This window comes from Lynx canadensis, chromosome B2, assembly GCF_007474595.2.
Source record: "Lynx canadensis isolate LIC74 chromosome B2, mLynCan4.pri.v2, whole genome shotgun sequence".
In the NCBI taxonomy this organism is placed as follows: Eukaryota; Metazoa; Chordata; class Mammalia; order Carnivora; family Felidae; genus Lynx; species Lynx canadensis.
This window is the reverse complement of record NC_044307.1, coordinates 25,227,939-25,255,086: the sequence shown is the minus strand read 5'-3', so window position 1 is coordinate 25,255,086 and position 27,148 is coordinate 25,227,939. Positions and strand designations below refer to the sequence as shown.

The 27,148-nt window shown below is 45.8% G+C and overlaps 2 protein-coding genes across 5 annotated transcripts in view; one reads left to right on the top strand and one right to left on the bottom strand.

Annotated features, from left to right (window-relative positions):
• The window catches only part of BPHL (biphenyl hydrolase like), a 38,228-nt gene extending 21,651 nt beyond the window's left edge, over positions 1 to 16,577 (top strand). For 2 of the 4 annotated variants that reach the window (XM_030314940.1, XM_030314941.1), the window contains exons 5-7: positions 1,816 to 1,947; positions 5,211 to 5,334; positions 16,032 to 16,281. In XM_030314940.1, the coding sequence (XP_030170800.1) occupies positions 1,816 to 1,947; positions 5,211 to 5,334; positions 16,032 to 16,119 (344 nt within the window). In that variant the 3' untranslated portion in view covers positions 16,120 to 16,281. Of the gene's footprint in view, positions 1 to 1,815; positions 1,948 to 5,210; positions 5,335 to 16,031 lie in introns of all 4 variants that reach the window. The other 2 variants (XM_030314939.2, XM_030314942.1) reach the window with 2 other exon arrangements.
• A 659-nt stretch (positions 16,578 to 17,236) lies between these two features.
• LOC115513646 (tubulin beta-2A chain) lies at positions 17,237 to 21,181 on the bottom strand. Its single transcript, XM_030314938.1, has 4 exons — positions 21,038 to 21,181; positions 19,646 to 19,754; positions 19,180 to 19,290; positions 17,237 to 18,493 (listed from the first exon to the last, which is right to left on the bottom strand). Exons 1-4 carry the CDS (start codon positions 21,092 to 21,094, stop codon positions 17,433 to 17,435), a joined length of 1,338 nt encoding a protein of 445 aa, XP_030170798.1. The 5' UTR covers positions 21,095 to 21,181; the 3' UTR covers positions 17,237 to 17,432.
• Positions 21,182 to 27,148: the final 5,967 nt, after the last annotated feature.

Below are 27,148 nucleotides of genomic sequence, written 5' to 3'. Positions count from 1 at the left end.
ACACAAATTGATACTGTTTTCCTTCAGAGAGGATTTACATTTGCTATTCTTGGGAGCCTGGGAGCCATGGGATAATCACAGCCTGGGGCCATTTTCATCTCAGTTTAATCTAGGAATCTCAGGTTCAGCTCTACCCACTGCCCCCAGCTAGTAGTTACATTTCCCCCAAAAGCAACGCTGCCTTTTGAGTAGTCTTACCACCCTTTGCTCTGTTTTCTGGTTCTCTTCCATCTTACACACACACACCCTAGTTTGCATTAATCGCTGCAACTCCAGCAATGCAACAAATCATATGTTTTATGAAAGGTCTAGTCCTTCCACTGCAAGGGCACCTCGCAGAGGGTGCTGTCTACAATAGTGCCCAAAGTAGAAATATCTACAGGGGATTTTTTTACTGACCATCTTCATGACGTCTTACTGGCTCCTCTCTCCTTTCCTCTCTTCCAACTCTTTTTCTTCTTCCCAGATCTCCCCACCCTCTTAATTTCCAGACTTCTCTGCACCCCTCTGTGAAGTCTTTTTACTCCTGTGCAGAGCAGGTCAGCTCTCCTCAGCTTTCATATGCACCTCTGGGCTTACCTATGCAGATTTGAACCAATCTGGCAGTCTGTCATCCTTAGAAGGCAGCTGTAGTTGTAAATAGCAGTTTTTCCTTCACTCTGTTATTTCTGTTCCCTGAGTACACACTGGGTGCCTGCCAGGGGTCTGGCACTGTCCAGAGCACTGTGGAGGGGTTATTGTGCAATATGAGTTCATATCATTAGTAATGTGTTGTCTTTGAGGTATATTGTGTACCAGAAGCACTGTGTTAAAAGCTGTCCATAAGCCATATGTAATATGCTCAGAAAAATTAGAATTATCAGTGTGTTTAAAGAAATATGGACACAACTGGGCTAAGTAATTGAATCTGTTCATGCATTTTATAAGTGGTTTTTAGCTATTATTTCCTAAGAGTGAATCATCTGTACTTGTTTCAAGTTCATAGTTAGCCTTTTACAGTCATATTTCTTCAGTAACAGAAACTAGAATGAATAATTTGTATGTTTTTCAGTGTACCTGAATGCAATTCAGAAAATATCTTCTCTCTTTTTTTAAATTATTTTTAAATGTTTATTTATTTTTGAGACAATGTGAGAGAGTGCAAGCAGTGGAGGGGCCGACAGAGGGAGGCACAGAATCTGAAGCAGGCTCCAGGCTCTGAGCTGTCAGCCCAGAGCCTGACACGGGGCTCAAACTCACAAACTGTGAGATCATGACCTGAGCCGAAGTCAGATGCTTAACCGACTGAGCCACCCAGGCGCCCGTAGAAGATACCTTCTCTTTAATAAATCATGTCAGTTTTACTCAGATAACCCTAATTGCAGGAATATCTTCTTATATCTTATACTTTTAACAGAAAGCATTAAATGCAGATCTAATTTCACTTAGTAAAAATTTATGTTGTGCCTCTTTTGTGCCAGGCTCTGGCCGAGGCTCTGGGCATAAGTGGGAGGCAAAACAAAGCCAAGTCCCTTATCCTGGAGCTTTCATCTTCCTGGGGAGACAGGCACTCAGCCATGGACACAGAAAATGCTACAAAGCACTGAAAGATGCAAAACAGAGTAGATGGAGGGGAGGGTGCTCTAAGAGGATGGTCGGGGAAGGCCTCACTGCCCTGGACAAAGTGAGGAGTAAGCCAGGTGGAAGGCTGGAGAAACATTTCAGGCAGACAGAAGAGCAAGCAGGATGACTCTGGGGTGGACTATGTTTGCAATATTTAAAGATGAGCCTTAACATTAGACTAGACTTATTCTTGTCACTACTTCTGTTTTTCAGGTATCAGAGATGTTTCTAAATGGAGTGAGAGAACAAGAAAACCTCTAGAAACCTTATATGGGTATGACTACTTTAGCAAAACCTGTGAGAAGTGGGTGGATGGCATAAAACAATTTAAACATCTTTCAGATGGTAGGTTGTGTGAACTGTTTTAGCTGTTCCTTTGCTGATCAGAGAGGCTGCTTGAGTTCCTCCCCTGGTGTTCCAGAATTCCCTGCTGATTAGCACATTCACCCACTGTTTTCATGCTGATGTGTGAACAGAGGATGCTAGTGACTGTACACAGTACAAGCCCTTGTATAATACATCTGCCTTAAACTGTACTAAATATATAGTTGTATCAAGGTTCACATAGTTAAGTCTTTAATAGAAGACTGTTCCTTTCTCCTTCTAATCCTTGTGTGTATGATGACAAAATAATTCTCTAGAAGCCTCAGATAGTGTATATGTTCTAATTCTGGAATGGATAATCAGAAAACAAGCCACCACACAGCGTATTTTTTTCTTTTTCATGTGTTACCCGCTACATACTCTGTTACTAAGACAAAAAAGAAAGAAGGACCTTTTTGTCATGACCTTCAGCCCCAGCGAGCATGAGGAAGAGTGTTCAGTTCACTTCCCACCTTCAGAACTTAGTTAAATGACTATAGCTCCCTGTCTTTATCTGAAAATTTAACACGATTTCCAATAACAGTAAGAATTGATCTCTTTAAAAAAATTCTGAGTTAAAGTCTGTTTTTAAGTAGCTATTTACATTTATACTCTCTCACTCTTCTATTTTAACTGTAAAAGAATAGAGGGTAGCTAAGATCTAATCTGGGAGCACAATTCAGTTACAGAATGGCTGCAGTTGAAGGGCCAGTTTGATCTATTAGGTAATCATTTCCAGAGTGAGTCACCTATCAAAACTTTCACAATGAAAAGGGCATTTGAAAATGTTACTTTTTTGGTTTAAGTTCAAAACAGTAAATATATCCTGTTCAAATGAAGTACCCACCCATAGAAATAGGTCTTGGAAATGTGTTTCCCTTAGCTCTTAAAAATGCCGTAAAAGATGTCTAAGACATCCATTAAAGAAGGCAAACTTTTGAAATGTAAACTTTTTTGCTTTCCTGACAAGAGAGCTGAAGGGGTAGGAAGATTCGAAGGTAGAAGCAGAATTGAATCAGCAGTTCAAAACTATGCCCTGTGTTTGTTAAAATTCAAACCTTCCACTCTGCGAAAAACACCATCAAGAGAATGAAAAGACAAGCCACAGACCTGGAGAAAACATTTGCAAAAGACACATGTGATCAAGCACTGTTATCCAAATGTGCCAAGAACTCTTACAACTGAACAATAAGAAAACAAACAACCTGATTAAAAAGATGAGCCAAATAACAGGATCCCACTGCTCACCTATTAGAATGGCCAGAACAGGATGTTGAGGGCAGTGAAAATACTCTGTGACACCATAACGATGGATGCATGTCGTTATGCATTTGTTCAGACCCACAGAATGTACAACAACAGGAGTGGCCCCTAATGTAAACTCTGGACTCTATGGTGGGGGATGTTGATAGTAGGGGAAGCTGTGCATGTGGGGGGGGGGGCAGGGGGACAAGGGAAATCCCTGTACCTTCCACTCAATTTCGCTGTAAACCTAAAATTAAAAAAAATTAAATATAGTTTTTAAAAAAATGAAAGAGAAGGGAGGGGAAATGCCAAAATATAGAGGAGCTAGCAGTATGTAAATGATCTTATAGCAAGACTGTTAACAAACCACGTATCTCCCTTCCACACTCACTAATTTGACAGGAGCCCTTTTCTTCCTACTTGTATCCTCATGTTTATGGACGCTCAGTTTAGCAGAGGAGTTAACTGCATAGATTTGGAGTCAGACGGTGGCCTTGCCACTTGGCTTGCTGTTAGAATGAATTGGGCAGATTCATTCATTTGAGCTTCTCTCAAAGCTGCAGTTTCCTATCTGGGAACTGGAGATACTAACAACTACCTCATAAGGTTGTTGTGAGGATCCAACCAGGTTCTGTACGTTCAGCTTTGGTGCAGTACCAAATACAGAGTAAGTGCTTAATAAAAGGTTATTATTACTATCGTTAGAAAAGTGCTTGGTTTACAAATAATTGTACATACTAAATGAGTTAAAACACGTGACGAAGTGTTCCATGGGCATCAAACCACTTGAACAGTTTCTGACACATAGTGCTCAGTAATAAGTGATTATACTATTGGTGGGTGTGTGTCATTTCAGGGGTAGGAGAGGGAAGCTTCTGAGACCTAGGGAAATACTTCCCTGGCCAACCCACCACCTTCTCATTTAGCAGGCAGTGACCCCCAAGTGAGGGGGAGGGACAGGCCAGGTGCCTGGACAGCTTTCTCAGAGCCCCAGCACTTTCTTCTCAACGCAGGCAGAGGCAGGGAGGAGGAAGGAGAGGAAGGAGCTCGCTTTATGGAGTACCTGCTGGGTGCCTAGAACCTTCAATATGACATCTCTTTTTAGCCTCACGGTTAACCCCAGAGAACTGTAACTATCCCTGTTTGACCAAGGAGGAGGCTAAAACTCATAACTAAGGAACCACCAAGATTTCACAGGCAGGAAACAGCAGGACAGGACCAGAACCAGGTTGTTCCACATTCACCTTAGAAATGTTGTTACAAATGGGGGTGAGGACCTCATAATCTCCGAAGTATGTCAGTCAGGAATGTCATGAAAGCAGGAGGGATGAAGAGAAGCTGGTTTGCCATGTGTAAATTTTAACCTCACAGTAAGGTATGTAAGCTTTAAGGGCTAGCTGGAAGTCCAAGAACCATTTAAGACATTATTTCAAGGGAAAAGCTTTCACATGCCAAGCATCTACCATCACTTTGCAAATTGGGGACTGCTCTATATAATATAAAGAATTGTGGGGTTTTTTGTTTATTTTTCCTATTTTACATGAATTATGACTATAAATCAAGTGAACTTCTTGTTTACTAATAGAGCTTCCAAAGCAGAGGGGAAAAAAATAGAGAAACAGGAAGACACCTCAGACCCCATCTTTTTTTTTTTTTTTTAATGTTTATTTTTTTTTTGAGAGAGAGAAACAGAGTGGGAGCAGGAGAGGGAGACACAGAAACCAAAGCAGGCTCCAGGCTCTGAGCTCTCAGCACAGAGCCCGATGTGGGGCTCAAACCCACGAACAGTGAAATCATGACCTGAGCTGAAATCTGAGGCTTAACTGACTGGGCCATCCAGGGCCCCCACCTCAGACCCCATCTAAGGCAAACCACCTCTTCTACAGACAGGGACACTGAGGTCCAGAGAGAGGCATGATTTGTCTCAGTTCTCTGCTTTTCTGACTCACCTCCTGGGATGGTCCCGTTGAAGCAGATTATCCTTGCTATTTGTCTTTCAGGGAATATCTGTCGGCACTTGCTGCCCCTGGTTCAGTGCCCCACCTTAATCGTGCATGGGGAGAAGGATCCTCTGGTCCCACGTTTCCATGCCGACTTCATACACAAACATGTGAGAGGGTCACGGTAAGTCCAGTCTCTGCTTCAGCGCTCTGCCTTACCGCCTTAGGAAATGCGTGGAAGAAGCCTTGTAAGGAAAGGAAGCATGAAGATTGGGGTTTTTTAAGGTATTACCCGCCCCCTCATTTTGCCCATGTCAATAAATAGTACTGCTCTATTTAGGGTTCCAGGGAAACATGGCGCACACGGAGCCCTGATTTGTGGGTAACCAGTACCCGGAGGGAAAGAAATTCTTGGGTGGATTATTTTAATGTTGCCGCAAAGGCATATCTGCTAATAGGTAGTAAGCCCTGTAACACTGCAGACAGTTTAGATTTATAGCAATCATTGTTAATTAAAACACTTTTATATATTTGGGAATTTTCAGGTTAGTTTATTATTATAAAGGTACTATCGACCCTAGGGAAACTATATTAATTCCAGAGATGCTGTCATTACTCTGGACATCTTTGGAATTCTTTTGGAATTGGCTTTAGTAATGAGAAAATCCTCCCTCCCTTCCTCTTTGCCTCCCTCCCTCTTTGCCTCCTTCCTCTTCTTTCCCTCCATGAGCCTTGTTTGTTTGTTTTTTTTTTTTATTTATTTATTTTTGAGAGAGAGACAGCATGAGCAGGGGAGGGGCAGAGACAGAGAAGGAGACACAGAATCTGAACAGGCTCCAGGCTCTGAGCTGTCAGCACAGAGCTGAACACGGGGCTCGAACTCAGGAATGGGGAGATCATGACCTGAACTGAAGTCAGACACCCAACCAACTGAGCCACCCAGGCTCCCCATCCATGAGCCGATTTCTGATGTCTACTGTGGACCAGCACTGCTTGGCATGGTCCTTGCTGGCCCCTGCCCTGTGTGCACACAACAGCCCATCAGGGAAAGCAGACTCAGAAACAGTTCTACAACTTCTTTTTTTAATTATTAATTTTTTTTGAATTCCAGGATAGTTAAATATTAGTTTCAGATGTACTGATTTAACAGTGCTAAATATTAGTTACAGGTGTACAATATTGTGATTCAACAATTCTACACATTACTCAGTGCTCATTATGACAAGTGTACTCTTAATCCCGTTCACCTATTTCACCCATTCCCTACCCACCTCCCCTCTGGGAACCATCAGTCTGTTCTCTGTACTTAAGAGTCTGTTTCTTGATTTGTCTCTCTGTCTCTCTTTTTCCACTACTCGTTTCTTAAACATCACATATGACTGAAACCATATGGTATTTGTTTTTCTCTGACTGGCTTATTTCACTTGGCATTATACTCTCTAGATCCATCTTGCAAATGACAAGATTTTGTTCTTTTTACAACTGAACAATACTCCATTGTGTGTATATACCACCTCTTCTTTATCCGTTCACCAGTCGATGGACTCGTGGGTTGCTTCTATAATTTGGCTACTGTAAATAATGCTACTATAAACATATAATGCATGTATCTCTTTGAATGAGTGTTTTTGTATTCTTTGGGATAAATACACAGTAGTGTGATTACTAGGGTGGGGTAGTTCCATTTTTAACTTTTTGAGGAAACTCCATACTGTTTTCCAGAGTAGCTGTATCAGTTTGCATTTCCACCAACAGAACAAGAGAACTCCCCTTTCTCTACATCCTCGCCAACACCTGTTGTTTCTTGAGTTGTTGATTTTAGCCACTCTGACAGGTGTGAAGTGATATTTCCCTGTAATTTTTTGATTTGCATTTCCCTGATGGTGAGTGATGCATCTTTGCATGTCTGTTGGCCATCTGGATATCTTCTTTGGAGAAATGTCTGTTCATGTCTTCTGCCTTATTTTTTAATTGGATTATTTGTTTTTTGGATGCTGAGTTTATAAGTTCTTTACATATTTTGGATACTAACCCTTTATCAGATATATCACTTGCAAATGTCTTCTCTCATTCAGTAGATTGTCTTTTTGTTTTGTTGATCATTTCCTTTGCTGTGCAGAAGCTTTTTAATTTTTTTTTTAACATTTATTATTATTGAGAGGCAGAGAGACACAGAGTGTGAGCAGGGGAGAGGTAGAGAGAGGGGGAGACACAGAATACGAAGTAGGTTCCAGGTTCTGAGCTGTCAGCACAGAGCCCGACGTGGGGCTCGAACTCATAATCTGTGAGATCATGACCTGAGCCGAAGTCAGTCGCCCAACCAACGGAGCCACCCAGGTGCCCCTGTGCAGAAGCTTTTTATCTAGATGTAGTCCCAATAGTTTATTTTTGCTTTTGTTCCCTTGCCTCAGGAGACATATTAGTAAGAAGTTGCTATGTCCATGTCAGAGAAATTACTGTCTGTGTTTTCTGCTAGGATTTTATAGTTTTAGGCCTCACATTTAGGTCCTTATGCATTTTGAATTTATCTTTGTGTGTGGTGTAAGCCATCCACTACTTCTTTTTTTTTTTTTTTTAATGTTTATTTATTTTTGAAAGAGCGAACGTGGGGTAGGGGCAGAGGGAGGGGAACATAGGATCTGAAGTGGGCTCTGCCCTGACAGCAGAGAGCCCAATGTGGGGCTTGAACTCACAAACTGCAAGACCATGACCTGAGCCGAAGTCAGACGCTCAGATGGCTGAGCCACCCAGGCGCAACAGCCATCCACTGCTTCTTAATCATATTATTCCATGATACATTTCAACAAACAGATTTCTTAAAGAATATTTAAATGTAGGGGACATGCTTCTTATTCTATAATAACATATAATTATTATAAAACTGTATAATTTTTATATCCATATAGCATGAAATATTTTAAAGGGCATTTTACATACAATATCTAATAACTCTTCATAACAAACTTATGAAAGAATATTGTCCCCATTTACAGATGAGAAAAATCAAGGCTAAGAGATGTTAGGCAATCTTCTAAGGTTGCATAGCTAGTAAATGACAAATCCTAGATTTTTTCCCCCTCCTAATATAGCACTTTTCCCCCACAGCACAGCTGCCTCTCATAAACATACTCTTATTTTAATATGATGGTAAGATGCCTGGATTATATACTTGCTGACCTGGTTAATTATCTTCTAGCTTCAGAAATGACAGGTTTTGCACACTGACGCTCATGGTAAATGCAGTGTGTTCCCTCAGAAAACCAGGTTCAATAAAAGTCAGTCTGCAAGAAAGTTTAATTTAGGAATTCTCTTCTAAACCCATCTCCTAGCAACAGAATACATCAATATGGGAAAAATTTTTTTTCCCTTCCCGTTCAGATGTTAATTATTTCAGTGGACTATTTTGTGAAAGATCATTTTTTTTAGAGCAGTATTCTTTGGAACAAGTGAGTTGAAGGTGAAGTGTTATTGGCAATGATTGTCTTCAACTGGTTTGCATTTTATACCTCTTACCTTTGTCTGCTAAAAGACCACTTTATGTTGGACATGAATATGAACCCACCTGGAACACAGGTGGTTTATTTTGGACCCCACAAAAGGAAAATGGGTTGTAGAGTCCTTTGAGATTCAGCCATTTGACAACAGGGAAGCAGGTTAGAGTGGCAGGTTCCCAGTGAACTTAATATTTCATTATCTTGCTAGGTACATTTATAATTAAATTTAAGGATACAGTCTATCCCTTCAGAGATTATATCAACAGGTATTACATATGAAACAAATGCCTTTCTCTCAGAAGGAGGCCAAATGGGGGGTGCTGGGTGGCTCAGTAGGTTAAGGGTCTGACTTCAGCTCAGGTAATGATCTCACAGTTTGTGAGTTCGAGCTCCGCATTGGGCTCTCTGCTGTCAGCAAAGAGCCTGCTTCAGATCCTCTGTCCCCCTCTCTCTCTCTGCTTCACCCCCAACCCTGCTCTCTTTCTCTCTCTCTCTCTGAAACATAAATAAACATTTAAAAAAAAAAAAAAGGAGGCCAAAGGAAGGGCAGGGTTGTTCAGCAGGCCTGCTTCCTATGTCAATTTGTCTCTCTTTTTGTGTATGTGTATGTGAGGAACAATGGTAGACTCTCTTGGAAGCGAAAAGGCCTTAAAGATCATTCGGGTTCAGTGGTTTTAAAATTTGTTTTTAGCTGAACCGTTCCTCCTAATAAACTCTGGTGCAGGAGTCCAAGATACAAAACATAAATAAGAGCTATTCTGATAATAGCAGTGATGGGGAGCAGACCTGTCCCTTTGATTCTTCTTGTTCTGCCTCAGCCCCTGTGCATTCCCTGCTCATCCAGCCCTCCCTCCTAGACTGAAAAGCCCTGATGTGGCTCACCACCTCCCTGGCTAGCTAGCTTCTTCTTGGGCATCACCCTAAGGTCAGCCCTGGCTCGCTTTCAGAGGATTTGTGTTGAGCAGAGGTTGGCGTCCATCAGACCCTTTGGGGTTGCGGTGGATGGGCCCCAGGAGGCAGTGGGGCTGAGCCAGCTCAGAAGAGGATGTGACTACACAGCTGAGTAAGCTACATGTGTGCTTACAGTGTATACTGGTCAGCTGGGGCCGCTGTAACAAGTATCACACTGGGCGGCGTAAACAGTAGAAATCTATTCCGTCAGAGTTCTGGAGCCTGGAAATCTGAGATCAGGGTATCAGCAGGGTTGATTTCTTCTTATGCTTCTTTCCTTGGCTTATAGATAGTTCTTCTCCCTGTATCCTTACATGGTCTTCCCTCTGTGTATGTGCCTTCATCTCCTCTTATAAGGATACCAGTCACATTGGATTGGGGCCCACTCATATGATCTCATTAATCGCCTCTTTAAAGACCTTCTATCCAAATAAGTCACACTTTGAGGTCGTGGGGGTTAGGACTTCAGCATATGGATTCATAGAGGATGCAGTTCAGGGCATAATCCTATGTTTCTGTGGAGGTGCTCCGATCTTGGGAATGAGAGGACCAGCGGAGACGAGGGTCTGGGTTTCAGACCCAGCTGTAGATGACCAGCACCTTGCCTGGAATCCCCTTCCAGCCCTCAGCCCCTTCTGTGGCCTGGCCAAGTGTGCTCATCCCTCAGGTAGCAACTCAGATGTATCCTCCTCCAATTACTTATCTTTTTGGGATCACCTGGTCCTTTTTAACTGCTGTTAGCATGTAAATTTAATATTCCTCCTGCTGAGCATGTCAGCACCAGTCCCAGGATGTGGTCTAGTGCATTTTAAAGTGCTTAGTACACTTTGAAAGAAAGAGAACATGAGAGGCACACAAGGGCCATTGACTGGTGACTCAGTCCCAAAAAGTGTGGTGCAGAGTCCCAACTGCATGTTCTGAGACCAGGGCCAGAGAGCCAGGTCAGGTGGGAAAGAATGATGGGTAAAGTGTGCAAAGAGCTGGGGTTCAATGTCAACGAAAGGGGAGAGGTGGAAAATGGAGTCTTTCCTGGAAAGCAGAACTGGTGTGTTGGAGTCCTGGAACCCTTCATAGCAGTGGTTACATGCCCTGGCAGGGAAGGAGATGGACCCAGGTCTGAGTGCTGGCTCTGTCACTAAGTGTGTGCCCTTCAGCAGTGTGCATCTGTTTCTATACCTCTGTTTCCCTGTGTGTAAGATGGTGATGATACCTGTCATTTGTTTGTACATTTAAGATTTAATAGGAGCTCAGTATGCAGTAGCTGCCACTTCTGTGGGTGGAATGCTGCTGTGGGTTCAGGTGATCAGGGGCCCAAGGAGACAGCTGGGGTGTGGCTTGTGAGTAGGTCAGTGGCAAGCTGCCCTCGACCCAATTTTCAGCACCATTGTCAGTATAGGTGTGTAGGTGTATTAGCGTTCTCCAGAGAAACAGAACCAATAGGATACACATAACACACACACACAGGGGCTCCTGGGTGGTTCAGTTGGCTGGGTGTCTGACTTCAGCTCAGCTCACGATCTCACAGTCCATGAGTTCGGGCCCCGTGTCAGGCTCTGTGCTGACAGCTCAGAGCCACGAGCCTGCTTTGGGTTCTGTGTCTCCCCCTCTGTCTCTCTGCCCCTCCCCTGCTCATGCTCTGTCTCTCTCTCTCTCAAAAATAAATAAACACATTTAAAAAAATTTTAAAAGAAAATAACACACACACAGGTTGATTTACTATATGGAATAGGAATTGGCTCGTGAAATTATGGAAGCTGAGAAGTCCAAGATCTTCAGTGGGCAAGCTGGAACATCTAGCAAACTGGAGACCTGAGAGAGCCAATGGTGTGGTTCCAGTGTGACCGAAGGCCTGAGAACCAGAAAGAGTCAGTGTTTCAGTTTGTGTCCAAAAGCAAGAAAAAGTTGATGTCTCAGTTTGAAGGCAGTCAGGCAGGAAGCATTTCCTCTTATCTGGGGGAGGACCAGACTTTTTCTTCTATTCAGACCTTCAACTGATTGGATGTGGCCCACCTATATCAGGGAGGACAATCTACTTCACTGAATTCTAATGATTTAAATGTTAATCTCATCCAAAAACACCCTCACAGAAACACCCGGAACAATGTTTGATCAAATATCTGGGCATCCATGGCTCAGTCAAGTTTACACATAAAACCAACCACCACAGTGGGGAGGGCAAAGGTACAGGCATTCTCCACAGAGGTCTTGGCCTGTGGTAGGTTCACTGGAGGATGTGCCAGCAGGCTGGCAGTGAGGGTACACGTGATTAGGTTGTCTAGGCAGTGGGCCAGGTTCTGTCCTCTGACTCATGGAAGGGAAGAAGAGAGGAAGGGACTTCTCTCTGTAGCTTCCTGGCTCTTCAAGTCTGGCCATCAGAGGTCAGATGGCCCCAGACCTCCAGTGCAGGCCAGGAGGAGATGTACATGAGCGGGGGTGAGATGAATTGACCTAGGTGACAGAAATTCATGCTGAGGACAAAGGTTTGTTTTTAGCTCTGTGGTAAAGTGAGCCAGGTTACTGGGAGTAGGTGGACAGTAAGCAGGGATGGCTGCCTTGGCTTCCACTTCTAGGCCAACCCCAAATTTGTGACAGGGGAGGGGAGATGTGCCCTCCCCTCTAACTGCCCCGGATGACTTTCTCTCTAGCTCTCCCCATCCCTTCCTCCTGCAGGTGCTCCCTCTAGTGCCTCATCTCTAACTGCTTGCTGCTGTGGTTGAAGGGAAAGCAATCAGCTCAAGATCCCACTTAGGGTCAGGTTACAAGATTAACTCCAAACAGGATTAGGCTCATCCTTACGAAGCTGAATCCTTTGCATTGTAGCGAGAGTGGGGTCTCATCCTTTCTAGACAAGACTTGCCGTGACATGTTGTAAAATCTCTCCAACTGGAGTGGATTGTGTTAGCCAAATGTAAATAAATTATGCTCCCAAGTCAGAGCATTTCATTAATATGCCATACATAATTAGAACCTTTGTAAGGACTTTTGCACATTGTAAAGTACAATTCAATAAGAATAAGAAAATAATAGCAAACATTTATTGGTCACTGTGTGCCCAGAGATCCCATACTATGAGCCTCATATGCATTTTGTCATCAGAATAATCCTATGGGGGTAGATGCTGTTACTCATCCCCCTTTTCCAGATGAGGAATTGTGGTTTCAGGAGATGAAGTAACTTGCTAGTATAGATCCCATGTTGATTAGACTGGACATGTCCTGACCCCATACTGCCCATGCCTTTAACCCTGTGGTATCACCTCCAATAACATGCAGCTGTGACCCAAAGAAAGCTCTCAGTCCAGTCAGAAGGCCCCTACTTGGCCCTTGTAATCCCCCAGGTTTGGCAAGGCTTGTGTCTCCACTCACGAGTTACAAGCATCCATCTGGTAGACCCCGATAGCCCAGAGGGCTGTGGCATTACTAGAAAAACAGCCTCTGAGGAAGTTTTGTTTCTTTCTAATGCTTGAGACAAGGTTGCATTTGAGAGAAGAAACTTCGCAGCAAGACCTCTACTTCCGCCTTTCCCAAACATCTACTTGGGCCTGGCCGCCCTCCGGCTGAGAGGAGAGAGCCTGCTGGGGAAGATGCAGGCTGGGAGGCCATGCTCTACACCCCTGCTTTACCGGCTTGAAGGGAATTATGGCCCATCCATTATCACCCTTTTCTTAGATGGGCTCTCTAAAAGGAACAGAGAGGGCGCCTGGGTGGCTCAGTCGGTTGAGCCTCCGACTTCGGCTCAGGTCATGATCTCATAGTTTGTGAGTTGGAGACCTGCATCAGGTTCACTGCTGTCAGCACAGAGCCTGCTTCAGATCCTTTGTTCTTCTCTCCCTGTGTCCCCCCCCCCCCATGCTCATGCTGTCTCTCTCAAAATAAAGAACATAATAAATAGATGGATAGATAGATCGATAGATACCAAGCAGAGAATAAAGAATTGAAAGGGGATGTTGTTGGCAGCCAGGTTTGGATGGCCTGGGGAGGAATGCCTGAAAGAGAGAAGGCCTCCCTGTGAGTCACATTGCTCTCCAGTTTTCATAGGGGAAGAGCTCCAGGTACAAACAACGACTACTTTGGTTTTTGGTTAAAACAGAAATGCTCAGACTTAACTAACAACTTTATGGGTTCATGTATAATGTAGAGGTTTATCATATCCAAAGTGAAGGAAAAAACTGTAGCGCATTACTTATTGCCTGTTCCTGTCTGTAGCTCTCCGAGCTTAACTTGAAAGCTGTAGAAGGTTAGACTGAGGAAGGAGAGGTAATATAGTGGGGCCAGCGTGTTTCTCCTTTGTCACTTCATCTGTGAAGAGCATCCTGGAAGGAGTGTTCTCAAGCAGAGGTAAAACCACCACTGAATTTACACTGTGGGATTAGACACATTTCTGTTGCTGAGAAGATCTAGAGTCACATCTCTTTTTCTAAAGGAGCCAAATGCAGGCAGGAGCCGGCCCCAGCAAGCAGGAGGCCCCTTCATTTCCAGCTGAGCCATGTGTTTGATTGTGGGGGACTTGCTACTGGTTTTCCTGGAAAATGTGGTTGTTTGAAAACACAGAGCATGGGATTAGTTCCTTTTGTTATTTGGGTGAGAAGCTCCCTCAGCAGTACACTGCTACATTGCCTTGACATCTACATATTTATGCCTGTCCAGGTGACTGTTCCCAAAGAGGTACACTTGGTAAGTGTTAAGTGTAGTGAATCCTGTGTCAGACCTAAAGGCCAAGGATATACTAAGGACCTTGAAATGACCTCCAAAATGTATTAAGGAGAAGAGCAATTTTCTTCATAACCCCATCCATCCACCCACCTATCCACAGTCCAGTGCAGTTCTGAATGTAGATGCCTCAAAACAGGCCTCCACTATTTTTAATGAAGGGGACCTAGTTTTTCTTTACCTGAGACCTATAGAGATTACCAATGAATAGTGCAGGAGCACAGGCTAAAAAACAGAAGAGATTCACAGTAGGTGTCTCTCCTTCCTTGGGAATCCTGAGAAAATTGTAGCAACAGGGCAGAGCATGTGATAACCAGCTTGACTACCCACGAAGGAAAATGTCCAGCTTTGGCAGGTCGGGGTCCCTCTGCTTCAGAGTTCAGTTAGTATACATTCAGTTTAGCGTAGACATGTCCTTCTATGACCTTTCAATATCCTTGCAGTTTGTTATTTTCTGCCTTCTAAAAATGGAGACCCTGAGCATCCCTGCAAGCCCTTGTTCCATGTGTAGCACAACTGGGGTCCTGTCTTTGGGGTTGGTGCAGCTTATCCTTTATTTCCTGAACCACATTAAAATTGAATTTGGAGTGTTCTGGCTATTAATAGCATTATTAGCTTTCCCCATGGCCTCAGAAAGATGCCAACAATATATCCTTTTTCGAGTAGATTATCATGTGTATCTACATACACCTACCTCACACCCAGTGTGGTGGAGTTGCAGGGGGCCCAACATTGTCCAAGGACAGCTCTATTCCCCAGCTCCTTTTCCCTGCAAATCCTCCTTAGTGCTCACTGAAGTTCTTAGAGCTCTCAAACCCCAGTTGCTGAAAGGTCAGAGAATTAGGCAATGTAGTAACTGGCATTTTGCCCCAGTATGACCCTTTTAATGTCCCTATTGTTACTGTATATAAAATAGCTTGAACTTTTGCTTATATCCTAAAAGCTTTGTTTAAAACTTTTATTATTTCTGCGCTTTTATAGCCAATAAGTGCAGAACTCAGAGAAGACTGCTTTTATTAAAGAAATTGCAACCAGCCACATTTGACCAAAAGCTTATTGAAAGAAGTCTCATGAGCACAGTGAGGTTTGCCACAAGACATGTTGTGACAGCTGCAGAACAAAGCGTTGCTGATGCCGCCTCCAGCTGCCCTCACAATCCTAAGGAACACTTAACTTGCCCTTTGTCTGGTGGCTTGTATCCAGACTTAGTCAATCTTCCAAAAATGACTGGGTGATTTTGAGCCTTAAACAACAGGCTGGTGGGGGCTGTGATTTCTGATTTGGGCTTTCACTGTAGGAAACCCCAAGAAGCTCACCTGTTCCAATCCAGTGGAGTCTGGACATTTTGTATTTTTATCATCTCCTCAACCTTCTCTCTTAAAGTCAACCTTATTAAAATGGATTTTTTTTTCTCCCTAGGTAACGACCAAATCACATCCCCCACTCTCATCAGATTTAAAGTCAAACTCTTTGTTACAGGATACAGTTCCAAATTCCAGTTGCCATGTGTGTGCTCTGTTAAGTCAACGCCCAAGAAGCTTTCACCCTTAAGTCTATATTCGGGGAAAGTTTGTATTACGTATCTTATGTTTTCTCCCCAATAGTAGTCACGAAAAGAAGGGGCGGTTTTCCACTTCAGATTTTCATGAAATGTTAGAAAGGGTAAGAATTTGATTAAATTATGTGCCATTAATCATAAGTGCTTTTTTTTTTTTTTTTTTTTTTAGGTTGCATTTGATGCCAGAAGGCAAACACAACCTGCATCTACGTTTTGCAAATGAATTCAATAAGTTAGCAGAAGACTTCTTACAATAAAAATGCCCACTGCTGGGAGCTGGGCATTCCTTAGTGTGGGGCTTCAGCCTGTTGCCACCTGTGAAACACACCCGTCACACCTCACCTCCATGCTTTCTACTCCCTGCAAAGTACTCTCAGACATACACAAATAATGACCTATTAAAACGTCTTCTAGGGGCATCTGGGTGGCTCAGTGGATTAAGTGTCTGCTTCTGGATTTCAGCTCAGGTCACGATCTTGTGGTTCATGAGTTCGAGCCCTGCATCCTGCTCTGTGCTGACAGCTCAGAGCCTGCTTGGGATACTTTCTCTCTGCCCCTCCTCCCCTCATACTCCCTCTAAATAAATGAATAAACACAAACAAACTTAAAGTCTTGTAGCTATAAAGGCTACGAAAATTAGATCTGATTTTTTAAACATTAAGTTGTGAATTCTACCGTTAAAATAAATTCTGGTTGTGATTTACTTTCTCTCGTATCTTAGGTGAAGCATTTGGAGTATTTATCACTGTTATTTCAGGGTACATTGAATCTTGAATTTATGCTTTACTTTTTATCTGAGAGGTACAAGTTTTCACTGGTCTTTTTACTTGTGTTTGTCACATTGTTCAAAGTAGAGAAACACGACCCTCCATACTACATTTTCACAAGGGTTGCTGGAACTACAGCAAGTAAGGTAGGAAGGTTTGCTTTGTCCTTGAATCTCGATTCACTGCTGGACATGTTTACTGGATTCATTTACTTTAATACTTGGGGTCAGTGAAAATGAAAAATATGTCTTTATATCTGTCTTTATTAAAAGAGCAGAGAAGCCATTAACTTAAAAATACTTAACAAAAATCCAATTTTGTTAAGATGACTAAACCCAGAAGCATTTACTGGAAGGGCACCTGGTGGCTCAATCATGAGCTCACTGTTCTGGATGTTGAGCCTGGTATCCAGCTCTGCACGAACAGTGCAGAGCCTGCTTGGAATCCTCTCTCCCTCTCCCTCTGCCCCTCCACCACTTGTGCGCACGCTCTCTCTCAAATAAGTATTAAAAAAGAAAAAAAAAAAGATAAGATGTAGTGAGTTAAAAACCAAAAAAAGCATTTAGTGGAATAAAAATTACCTGAAAGGAAAAAAGAGACCACAAAGTTTTAGACACATGCTTTTTTATTAGTATAGATATCTTAGACAATACTGTAATTTTTAGGAGTTCCACATTATTACATCAACAGTGTGAATTTCTGACAGAGGCAAAACTGAGCACCATAGTATACAAATAGAAAGACCATGCTTGATTGAGGACAACAGAAGTTCACTAAAGATGCACGATGTATTTGAGAAGTCCTTAAGCCTCGTCCTCGCCCTCCTCCTCCTCGAACTCGCCCTGCTCGTCGGCCGTGGCGTCCTGGTACTGCTGGTACTCGGACACCAGGTCGTTCATGTTGCTCTCGGCCTCGGTGAACTCCATCTCATCCATGCCCTCGCCCGTGTACCAGTGCAGGAAGGCCTTGCGCCGGAACATGGCCGTGAACTGCTCCGAGATGCGCTTGAACAGCTCCTGGATGGCCGTGCTGTTGCCGATGAAGGTGGCCGACATCTTGAGGCCGCGCGGCGGGATGTCGCACACGGCCGTCTTCACGTTGTTGGGGATCCACTCGACGAAGTAGCTGCTGTTCTTGTTCTGCACGTTGAGCATCTGCTCGTCCACCTCCTTCATGGACATGCGGCCGCGGAAGATGGCAGCCACGGTCAGGTAGCGGCCGTGGCGCGGGTCGCACGCGGCCATCATGTTCTTGGAGTCGAACATCTGCTGGGTCAGCTCGGGCACCGTCAGCGCGCGGTACTGCTGGCTGCCCCGGCTGGTGAGCGGCGCGAAGCCGGGCATGAAGAAGTGCAGGCGCGGGAAGGGCACCATGTTCACGGCCAGCTTGCGCAGGTCGGCGTTCAGCTGGCCCGGGAAGCGCAGGCAGGTGGTCACCCCGCTCATGGTGGCCGACACCAGGTGGTTGAGGTCGCCGTACGTGGGGGTGGTCAGTTTCAGGGTGCGGAAGCAGATGTCGTACAGCGCCTCGTTATCAATGGAGTAGGTTTCATCTGTGTTTTCCACCAGCTGGTGCACCGACAGGGTGGCGTTGTAGGGCTCGACCACCGTGTCTGACACCTTGGGCGAGGGCATGACGCTGAAGGTGTTCATGATGCGGTCGGGGTACTCCTCCCGGATCTTGCTGATGAGCAGGGTGCCCATCCCGGACCCTGTGCCGCCCCCCAGCGAGTGGGTCAGCTGGAAGCCCTGCAGACAGTCACAGCTTTCTGATTCCTTCCTCACCACGTCCAGGACCGAGTCGACCAGCTCGGCTCCCTCTGTGTAGTGGCCCTTTGCCCAGTTGTTTCCAGCACCGCTCTGGCCTGCCAGAGGGAAAGGAGAATATTAGACACTAAAACATAAGGAAATCTGAATTCTTTCATTTTGAGTATAGACTAATCTTGGAATTGCAGATTCTTCTCTTTTAGATATGCTTTCTTACAGAAAATTTTCTATACATCCATGATCTTCAAAAACACTGGAGATCATAAGCAAGTTTATTCATATGGAGTTATTAACTGATCAAGAAGACAGTTTAACAAAACCCAACTGGTTTTAAAATTAGGAACAGGAAGCTTCTGTGAATAGGTTTAATAAACAGGCAAGGGCAAGGGTACAATATGATCCAAAAAGAAGATGGGCTCCAAGCTGCTGTCTCCACTTCTGGTCACAACCTGTGCCTTTGGCCTCTGGCTTCCTGAAGTGGTTACCTGCTGTCTCGGGCCCTCTGACATCACCGGCAGCCTGTCAACCTTCCTGTTGGAAGGTTCATCACTGCTCAGTATTCTTTACTGCCACGGGCTGCTCTGTAGTAGGAGCACCATAGAAGCCCTCTGCAGGCTGACAGCTCTTTGAGCTGCCCAGAGAGGGGCCAGAGAAGTGGCCAGGACCCAAGGCTGTCCATGGACACACAATCTCCACCTTAGCATTCAGCACCAAGAACGATGATTTCCACAGTGTTGAGAAAGGAGACTCACTGAGCCATTTGCCATGGATCAGGACTACATACCGAACACGAAGTTGTCTGGCCTGAAGATCTGGCCGAATGGTCCAGACCTGACCGAGTCCATGGTGCCTGGCTCCAGATCCACCAGGATGGCCCGAGGTACGTATTTGTTACCTGCGGGGAACAGAGCCGGACTTAGACCTGCAGTGGGCAAGGGAATCACAGGCAAGACTGTGCTCTATGTGCCTTTCACGGCAGAATCATTAGAGAAAATTCTAGCATCTGAGGCAAAAGTGAGCAGAGGTGCTTTTCTGCTTTAAAAGAGATGATGGCATGCTTAGTCATGGCAAACATGCAGGAGTCGTAAGGAACTATGAAGTGTATTTTTGCCAGTTGACATTTAAAATGAATGCAAGAAGCATGTCTTTGGCATTTGTATGTTCCTAGCACATTCCGTCTGCCACGGTATGCAAAGCAAGGTTGACTGGGCAAAAAAACAAAACCAAACAAAAAACACCGAAATAATCACCAGCAGCTTCGTTGTAGTACACATTGATTCTCTCCAGCTGCAAGTCACTGTCTCCATGGTAACTGCCAGTGGGGTCGATCCCATGCTCATCACTGATGACCTCCCAAAACTGGGGAGAAAAAAAAAACCACATGATGGCCTAGCATCCTAAATATCAAGAAGGATGGCCCTTTTCTCCCTGTCATGTCCTTGGAACAGTGGCCATTGTGGTCAGACAGTGGAGGAGTCCTATAGGCACAGGCCCCTGTTCCTCCAGCAGCTGCTGCAGAGGGGCTTGGAAATCTGCAGAGCATCGGCCATATTATGGCGACAGACTGCAAAGCCGGGAAGGGCACTGAACCAGGAGGGTGAGCCCAGCAGATCCCCTTCTAGGGAAAGCTGTGGATGCTGGGGAGGCCATCACCCCCAGGCAGGGCTGAATGTCACAGCATCCCAGCTGATGGACGGGTCCTGCCAGCCAGGACCAAGGACCACTTGGACCCCGCCCTGAGAGACTGCCTCCAGGGATCAATGTCTCCTGGCGCAAACCCCACCCAGCCCTCCAGGCAGCACAGTTTTCTACCACTGACATCCTGTGGCCTGTCGCCCCTGCCCCCAGCAGGGGATGGTTGGGGAAGGGCAGGCAGGAAGAATCTGGGAGCCCGATTGGGGACAGTGGCCAGAGCAGGGCACGCTGAGGGCACAGGCTCCATTGTGAATTTGCAGCAGGAAAGGGGGCGGGGAGGTTGGGGTGGGCAATATGGCGGTTCTGAAAGAGACCACGTCCTTGTCCAGGCGCCCGCCCACACCCTTGCACCACGCTGGCTCCTGCCTCGCCCACTGCGGTGGGAAGTCCCAGCCCCAGGACGGTCACCTGCCGCCTTCCAGACAGGAAGTCAGACTCTGACATTATGTATCATCACGTCCAGATGGTGCTCATGTTAGGGAAATTATCTAACATCCTCGTCTTTGTAACCCGACAAGAAGTCTCTCTAGCTTGTCACCCCAATGACATTGCATTTTTTTCATTCAAATTATAAAGGAAAATTAACAAATTGAATTCCACATGAGGCCACTGGATTAATAAGACCTCTGCCCCTACCCAAATTTCAGAGAGTAATACATCCAGGGTAATGTCGACTACGTCTGGCAGAAGGGCCGTGTCCGAGGAAATTTCAAAAGGCCTTGATTAAAGGCACACACAACTGCGTCGCCGCGCGCATCGTGGCAGGTTGTGTGGCTTCCTGGGCCCCACCCGGCGGCCGCGCCGAGAATGCGCCACCGGGCCAGCGGGCTACCGCCGCCTCCCCCCGGCCCCTTCCCTGCACCCTGGGGTCCCGCCGCCCCTGACCCGGGTCCGCACCCTCGGGGCCTGCCGCCCCCTGCCCAGCCCCTGCCGGGCGGTGCGCCCACCTTGGCGCCGATCTGGTTGCCGCACTGGCCCGCCTGGATGTGCACGATCTCGCGCATGGTGCCGGCTGCGGAGAGGGTGGAGGCGCTGGCCCTCGGAGCTGTGCACGGCGCGACCGGCGGACTCCGCAGCAGAGACCAGTCGCCGCCCCCCAGCCCAGCCTTTTATATGGGGGGACTGGTCCCCTCCCCGGTCTGGCCTGCGATGACGTAATGGAGGGCGGGGCTGGGGGCGGCGCCGCGGGGACTGCGGCACCGCGAGGGGGAGCTGGGGCGCGGTGCGAGGTGCGGGGGCGCTCCGGCCTGACTGCTGACTGCAGGGAGGGCGCCCGGCACCTTCGTCCGGCGGCCAAGGGCGGTGTCGCGGCATCGGGCCCAGCCAGCCGCGGTCGGCTGGATCCACGGACGCTGCCCCACCCTTGAACTGGGTCCTTCAGTAAACTGCATCCACCCTCACCTTTCCACTCTGGATACCCGAGAGGGGCTGGAAACCTGGATCGCGGAACCAGGGGGAGGGGCTGCCTCCAAAAGGGGTCTTCGCCTCCTCGGAAGGGTGAGAGGCAGCGAGTACCCTTTGGAGTAGGGAGACTAGAAGTGATAGTGGGCTCTCGCTCTGTTCGCTAAGCTTTCCTGCCTGCCTCTCTAGGCAGGGTCCCCGAGTCCCGGCCGCGTTCTCTTTCTATTTAGGGTGGAATTCGCAGCTAGTCTAAACGAGGGGAGGGGGCGCAGGGTGGGGAAGAGTGAGGGGTTTCTCGGTGAGAGCAGATGGGAACTGTGTTCAAGGAAACCAAGGATGGCAGGGTGGCATTTTCCTTCTACTTGTGAGGAAGGTGGTTGGTTTGGGAGGGTGCTGGATTTGTCTCAGTCTGCTTTGGGTCTTCTTCATAAAAACCACTTAAATGTGGAAAATTCTGCGTGCGAGAGTGTGTGTCAGAGAGGATATTCTAGCCACACATCACCCCAGGCATGTGTGCCTTGCATTCAGTATGTCACCTGGAGCTCACCGCAGCCTTATAGAGCTGCCCAGTCTGGTTCAAAGGCCACCAGCCACTTGTGACTACTAAACACTTGAAATGTAGGTAGTTTAAATTGAGATGTGCTTTAAGTGTAAGTATTCACTGGATTTCGTGGACTGGGCACGTTAAAAGGCTGTAAAATATTCCATTACTACTTTTGTATATTGATTACATATCAAAATAATATTGTGGATCTATTTTTAAAATTAATTTCACTCATTTTTCTTTACCTTTTTAAATGACTGCTGCACTAGTAGTGACTACTGGAAAAATTTGTTACCTTTGTGACTCATATTGAACAGCCCTGTTCTAGAGTAAATGTAATGACTCTCCCAATTTCACAGCTTGGAAAAGGAGGCTCAAAGAGCTGACTAGCTACAAAGCTAGTAAGTGAGGACATCTAGATTCCTTCTACAAAGACAAAGCCCAGGTGAGTTTTAAAGGCTTGGTCAGGTTGACGTAACACCCAATCTTAATTATTCTCAAAGATGATCCTGAACATTGGGCTAGGTGAGCAGGGACTTGGGGACTGTTTTTGTTTCCCTGCACATACTCCTTTTCCTCTCTGGGGCCAGTTTCTCCAACTATAAAATGATGATAATTATAGGTGCCCTGCAGCCAGCTTTGTGAGTAGGAAATGAGAAGCTCTATATGAAAGCAGGTCAAGTTTATGGAGCAAAACTGCCCCCCATAAAACCAAGCTGATGCTGTCGTTATAAGTAGGAAGCCTGCTTGCCATGTTAATAGTGGGCATATATCAGAGGCGGGCAGTGCCATGGCTTCATCACGCCTGCTTTAAGAAGCCAGTCTTTTGGGGTCCTCTCAGAACCAGTCAGGTGCCTGATGCCCTGTCTCTGAAAGGGATGGGTTTCCTAGGCTCTCTCCTCCCCTCCCTCCCCTTGCAGATGGGCCCCCAGTACACAGTCCATCCCACTGATGCTGTTCCCAGGTTCCTAAGGCCTGGCCTCCTACCTTCTCCCCATGTTTGCCTCCAACTAGGACATCTTGGACTCTTCATGACCAGCCAAGCTTGGTCCCCTCCAGAGAATGGCCCTGCCCCAGGTAACTTCACCAATAGCACAGTGCCACAAAGATTTTCTGGAGATAATTGCCTCTGGCCTTGTTGTTGCCTTCAAGATGGGGACTTGGGGCCAAATAGCAGAAGATGTGACCTGATAGGGACCTTACTGGGGACATGGGACCCTGACAGGGGTGCTTTTCCCTACCTGTGGAGGACTAGATCACCCTCATAGATGGTGCCCCCTCTGCTTTGTTTTGGTTGGGTCCTTAAGCACATCACCTACCTTCTCTGAGCCTCTGTTACCATATCCGAAACCTGGAAATCTGTTTTTGTTATGTTGTGTATGTGAGACACAATGTGAGCTGGACGTTTAGTGAACATGCAGTGAATAAATAAATGACAACATTGATTACAGCAGGCCCAGGCACATGAGGACTGCCCGTGGATTACTGGCAACAAATGTCCTTGGCCGAGGCTCCCTCCTCCCGCCACCCAGTCTGCACCCAGCCTGCTTTCTCCTCTGCTCACTCCTCCCCCAGTCCCCGCCCCTGTTGTCTGTTGGAATATAATCAAAGAAGCACACAGGCAGATTTTTAAATAATGCCTGCCCAGCCTCAGGTGACTCATCCGATGGCTGTGAGCTCCAACTCTCCTCCATGTGGGCGTCGCCAGCACCACCACATTGTCACACAGCAAAGCTATGCTGCACAGCACCCATGCAGATGATAACAGGGGGAAACGAGGCCCACTGATCCTCCCCTTCCCTGGAATAGGCTTTTGGCAAGCTTTGGGGAAAGGTGGTTTTCTCCCCTACGCTCCTGTATAAAAAGGAGCAGATCTTCTGGCTGTTGGGCAGGGTGGTGGGGGAGGAGAGCCAACATCCTCCTGCCACCTGTCATTTCCTGCTTTGGACTTGATGTCACTGTCGAGTGTTTGAGCCATCCCTGCCCTGAAGGCACTTTGGGGTGATGATGACAAAATTCAGACTGGAAAGGAAAGGAGTGAATTCCCAGTAGAAGGCTGGGCCGGGCCTGCATTTTACAGAGGGACTCAGGATCTCACGTTTCACTCTGCTGGGCTGTTCTTATTTCCTGCCTTCCATGAGAGGAGTCTTGTGAAAGCACTCTGGAGATGTGGGATGATGATGAACATTGCTCTCAGTGGATGCCATCTCTAACGCGACACATGTGATCTGGTTGAGAGAGATTTAATTGGGATTCTGAAATTTTGAGCATCAGTAGAATAATGAAAACCCAAGAGCCATTCCAGCAGTAAAGTTGTATGAATTATTCGGGAACAGTCTCACAGTGTATTTGTTTGTGTCCTCAGAGGAGGTCCAGGGGACAAAGCACTTCTACTTCTCTTTCCTGTGAAACTCGTCTAAAATAGCCTTGCCTGCTATATGTGTGCTGTGAGCACACATCTTCAAGCTTTTGAATAAAAGCATTTCTTTATGAAGATGGAGGAAATTTATTTAAAGCACCTAAAGTGCTTCCTCTTTATAAAGACCACCTAGGTGTCAGTTGATCATCCTACTCTTGATTTTAGCTCAGGACATGATCCCAGGGTTGTGGGGTCCAGCTCCGTACCTGGTGTGGAGCCCACTTAAGATTCTCTCTCTCCCCCTGCCCCTCTCCCCTGCTCGTGCTCTCTCTTTCTAAAATAAAAATAAATAGGGGCACCTGGGTGTCTCAGTCGGTTAAGCGTCTGACTCTTGGTTTCCTCTCAGGTTATGATCTCACGGTTTGTGAGTTCGAGCCCCGTGTCAGGCACCGCTCTGATAGCATGGAGCCTGCCTGGGATTCTCTCTCTCTCCCTCTCTCTCGTCCCTCCCCTGGTCACTCTCTCTCTCAAAATAAATAAATTTTTTAAAATTAGTAAAATAAAAATAAATAAAATAAATAAAAATAAAAAATTAAAAGACTGCTTAAAGTATAAATAGTCTGAGCCCCAATTTAACTTACTTTGAAAATGTCTTTTCCACCACGTTATAGTTTATAAATGTTTGCACCAGATAATAATAATTTGGAGTAAATATATGGCAATGTTTTTTAGCCCCTTCTAGAATGTTTCATTCCCAGTGTGTGTTACTTTTACTAGAATTGTCAATCTGGACCTTTCAAAATAGAAAACAACAAATATGTGTGTGTGTATGTATGTGTGTGTGTGTGTGTGTATAATATACACATACGTTATATACACATATATATTTTATTATAGTAAGAAAACTTATTTTACATATTCATATTTTCTGACTACAAAATTAGAAATTTTAGAAAATACTAAAGAACATTGAGTGTCTTTCTACCCTTCTCTGTATGTGCTTTTCTTCTTCCTTTTCCTGGTCATTCGGGTGTTTCTGTTTGTTCTTTTTTAACATCATTTCAGTTATGTTCACCTTGGACATTAGAAATGAAGAAATACTATATTTTCTTATGCCACGACCTAAATCACAGTCTTACAAATTCTCAAACATATGTAACCTTCTCCCAACTGTTACCATTTTCCCCATAATCTAGAGCATCTGGAACATACCAGATTCTCCAAACAAACTCTGCTTCACACACCCAGGGCTGTTCACATGACTGGAATGAATTTCCCCCCATTCAGCCCACTCCCACATTGCCTGGATGGAATTAAGAGCACAGGCCCTGGATGGAGTGGGTGCAAATCCTTACTCTAACACTCATTAGCTGTGTGACTGAGAGAAAGTTACTTAACCTCTCTGTGCTTCAATTGCTTCATCAGTAAAGTGGTAATCATAATAGCACCTACTTCTTAGAGTTGCTACAAGGACCAAATGAATTAATATGTGAAAGCAATTAGAATACCACCTGCCCCATAGTAAGTGTTATATAAATATTAGCTATTATAATTGGTATTATTTCCTTCCTTCCCTCTTTCCTTCCTTCCAGGGAGCTCCTGTCCATAAATCAGGGCTCACCTCCAATGTCACTTTTTCTGTGATGCTCCTTCTTTTGTACCTCATAATATTGTGTACACACCTTCATGTTATCATCTTGACCATTAGTCCCTGAGATGAATTACAGCAAGGAAAAGTACTATTGCAGAAATAAACACACAGAAGAACTGGGCAAGCAGTGAGCTGAGGCACCATTCGAATGCTGTTTCCCCTCCCAAACCCCAAGGGCCTACAGGTCAATGGGTGTTACCACACCGTGCAGGAAGCTCTGAGCCTGAGCACCCCCACAGGACACTACCAGCTCCTAGAGGAGGTGTGGAACACAAGAGAACCTATTCTCATCATTTCCAACTTTCTGGCTCCCTCGCCACCTGTTTTCTGTATACAGACTTTTTTTCACACCAAAATCTGAGTTGCAAAGAATCTGGGCGAGGCCAGCCATGCTGACTCCCATGGGGCCAAGCCGGGTGCACAAAAGGTGCTGGTCATTTTCTTGGAAGCTCCAGGGCTCAAGTTGTGTTCTGTTTCACCATCAAGGCAAATGGTGATTACGGAAAGGTTGACATCAGCATTTTCCTCCCTGTGGTGAGAAAGCCATTAAGTTGTGCAGAGCCTAATAATTCTGCCTTCTGCTGAAAGCGTGCTAGGGAGAGGCTTCCAGAGCTCATAGGCGGGGAGTGCCAGGAGCTGTTGCCCTGGCGTCCTTGGCCCAGTGGCTGCAGCTCTGGCCGGGCTTTGCCGTCCTGGAAGGTGTTCCAGGCCTTCTCAGTGCCTCAACGCAAACTGCCAGTGTTTTAGCCCATAATGTAGGAATCACCCCCTCTCTGCCCACCACCAACATGGGCTGTACAGCTGTCTCAAGAATGGTCTTTGGGGGTGCTTGGGTGGTTCAGTCGGTTGAGCATCTGACTCTTGATTTTGGCTCAGGGTATGATCCCAGGGTCATGAGATCGAATCCCACACAGGGCTCTGTGCTGGGCATGGAGCCTGCTTGGGATTCTCTCTCTCCATTTCTCTGCCCCTCCCCCACTCTCTCTCAAAAAGATAAATAAATAAAACATTTATATATCAAATAAAACACTTCTAGAGAATGGTCTTTGCAAGCAACCGCCACCACTCAGAAAACACCTAGGGGGAGAATGCACTCAAAATAC